General features: G+C 34.1%; 1 protein-coding gene across 1 annotated transcript; it reads left to right on the plus strand.

The window, feature by feature from the left end:
- Positions 1-555: 555 nt before the first annotated feature.
- Positions 556-2,598, plus strand: LOC149400626 (ras-related protein RABC1-like). The gene is made up of 6 exons (XM_089613589.1): positions 556-836; positions 1,047-1,115; positions 1,240-1,305; positions 1,728-1,849; positions 1,943-2,071; positions 2,217-2,598. The coding sequence occupies exons 1-6, from the start codon at positions 701-703 to the stop codon at positions 2,328-2,330; spliced, it is 636 nt and encodes a 211-aa protein (XP_089469715.1). The 5' UTR covers positions 556-700; the 3' UTR covers positions 2,331-2,598.
- Positions 2,599-2,850: the final 252 nt, after the last annotated feature.

Here is a 2,850-nt window from a genome sequence, read left to right on the forward strand (position 1 = left end):
TATAATTGAGACTGAAATCTTAGTTGAATTGTCACATATGCGGAATTGGGTTTTCTGTTAAAAAAATTCAAACGTTGACTATTTTGAAATTCCAACATTTAAAGTTTCCTTGAGAGCCCTTATTATTATTATTCACACATAATTTCCTTTTTCTTCTTTAAAAGGAAAATAAAAATAAAATTGTTTTTGAAATAATAACATCTATATAATACTGGTTGTTTTATATTTTTAAAAATTTGTGTATCTCATTATTTTTTTTATAAATAAAATTGTAAAAATAAATAAATTAAAATAGAGTATAAAATAGTAAACCATTTTTTTTAAAAAAATCTGTAAAGTGTAAACATAAAAAATATTGTTTTGAAAAGTATTATTTTTCTGAAAACTTAAACACGTCTGAAATTGTTTCATGGGCTCGGCCAGGTACTCGTTGATGGGCTTCTTTAACAGGGCCCGGAAAACCTTTCCTCAAATCTAACCAGTTTGCGTCGCTCTCACGCAACATCATCGTACGGACAACGATGTCGGTTGCACTATAAAAGCCTGTTTCATTCAGCACCGAATAAAATATCGGGAAACCCGAACACACTGCAGTTTCTTAGTTTCTTCTTGTTCAAAGTTCGAGCATTCTTTGCCTCTCTCTCCTTCTGCAACCTAACAAAAAGCTTCCGAGAGCGACGATCTTGATAATTAGTTTTCTATGGAGCCTTCGAGTCAACAACAAGAGTTCGATTACTTGTTCAAGCTGTTGCTCATTGGAGACTCTGGCGTTGGCAAGAGCACTTTCCTTCTCAGATTCACTTCCGATGCCTTCGAAGACCTCTCTCCGACCATCGGTGAGTTTTCATTTCTTCATTTTCTTTTTAGATTCAGAATAGTCGACGAATCTTATCTGATTTCCGGTCAGTTTTTTTTTTTTTTTTTTTTTTTTTTAAATACAAAGGAAGGAAAAAAAAAAGTTGGCTTTGGTTTTAATTGATTATATGTTGAACTTGGATTTTGATCTTGTGTTCTTAAGAATATTATCGTAATCTGTGCCTGTTTAGGTGTTGATTTCAAGATTAAACATGTCACTCTCAAGGGAAAGAAACTGAAGCTTGCAATATGGGACACAGGTAATTGCTATTTTTGTCGTTTTGAGAACCGCATTTTAGAGTCATTATCAACTCTAGAATCTAGATGATTTGATTTCTTTCTTTGAAATCAAATGAAAGATTTTTGTTTGGATTGATCTTGCAGCTGGACAAGAGAGATTTAGAACGCTCACTAGTTCATATTACCGAGGCGCCCAAGGAGTAATTATGGGTAAGTTTATATTTCCCTCGCCTATATCAGGCCCTCGTGTCTTCTGCTTTTTTTTTTTTTTTTGGTTGAAATCAATGGAGGAAAAAAATCTGTTGAAACTAAATTATGTTTCCTTATTAATTATTTAAAATAATCTCGGATGTTGTGTTCATGTGTGATTGAATGTGTAGTGTCCTTCTATGTATCATTTCTCTAAACTGATCGTCTGATATCGAGTTCCTCTGCATCTGCAATATGCAGTCAATCATCGAGTTCCTATGCATCATTTCTCTATCTGTTTTTAAAACTTAAAATTAGATTTCCTTTCACAGATCAAAACCAATCATCGTGTTTTTTATTTTTTTTAATTTTCTTTTTAACTTCAGGTGTAGATGTAATTCATATCAGCAGTTCACAATTGTTCTTGTTTGGCTTTGTTTCAGTATACGATGTTACACGACGGGAAACATTTACAAATCTATCTGATATATGGGCAAAGGAAATCGATCTATACACAACAAATCAAGATTGCATAAAGATGCTTGTGGGCAACAAGGTCGATAGGGTACGTATCCCCATCCTATCCTCTTTCCTTCAAATTCGCCAATGTAGAACGTTTGGTGCTGAAAAGAGCTTTAATCGTATCTGTGTGTTACAGGAAAGCGAGAGGGTCGTTAGCAAAAAAGAAGGGATCGACTTTGCAAGGGAATACGGATGCTTGTTTATTGAATGCAGCGCCAAGACTAGAGTCAATGTCGACCAATGCTTTGAAGAACTCGTGATGAAGGTACGTACGGTACTCATATCAATTTGAAGTAGTAATAATGATAGAAATCAGTGCTTTAGCTTGTTCAACTGAATCCAAACTTTGACCCGATTTGCAAATGGCGATACTGATAGTAACTTTTGGGGTTTTTTTGGGGGTCGGACAGATTTTGGAAATTCCGAGTTTGTTGGCAGAAGGGTCAGCAGGAGTGAAGAAGAACAACATATTCAAAGAAAAGCCTGAGCAATCGGGTGCCGCCTCAAGTGGGTGTTGCTCGTGATGCTTTCATTCGACTACAGAATGTGTCAAGTCTTTGTTTTATTTATTTAGGGATACATTTTAAGCTTGTTCTTTACGTGGAATGAGCTGATACATCGCCTCTTGTCACTTTGTGTTGTATTTTAGTAAGTAACAACAATAATTCAAAAAAAAAAAAAAGCAACAATGAGTTATATAGAGAATGTAAGCCTTATGAGGTTTAATTGTTTCTTGTACACGGCCAAAATCACTTTAGGAAGAAGGAAAATAGCCATTGGATTTTTGTTCAACACTGGTCCTGGTTTTAGATAACTCTTAGCATATAACGTGCTCATTCAAAGACCGTAATTCAAATCCTTAGAAATTCAACTTAGTGGACATGTATTTGGTTTTTATCATATTAAACTCTTGCGAATTTTGGTAATTGAATTAGTTATTTGATCAATCGGATGAGCAAAAACATTTTTTTTTTTTAGTAATATGAGAAAAAGAATCTTATTATTACCCACTGAGCTTAGATCAAATAATATGATAGAATTAAA

This window comes from Urtica dioica, chromosome 4, assembly GCF_054948205.1.
Source record: "Urtica dioica subsp. dioica isolate 48M chromosome 4, U.dioica_male_clone48M_v1_H2, whole genome shotgun sequence".
NCBI lineage: Eukaryota > Viridiplantae > Streptophyta > Magnoliopsida > Rosales > Urticaceae > Urtica > Urtica dioica.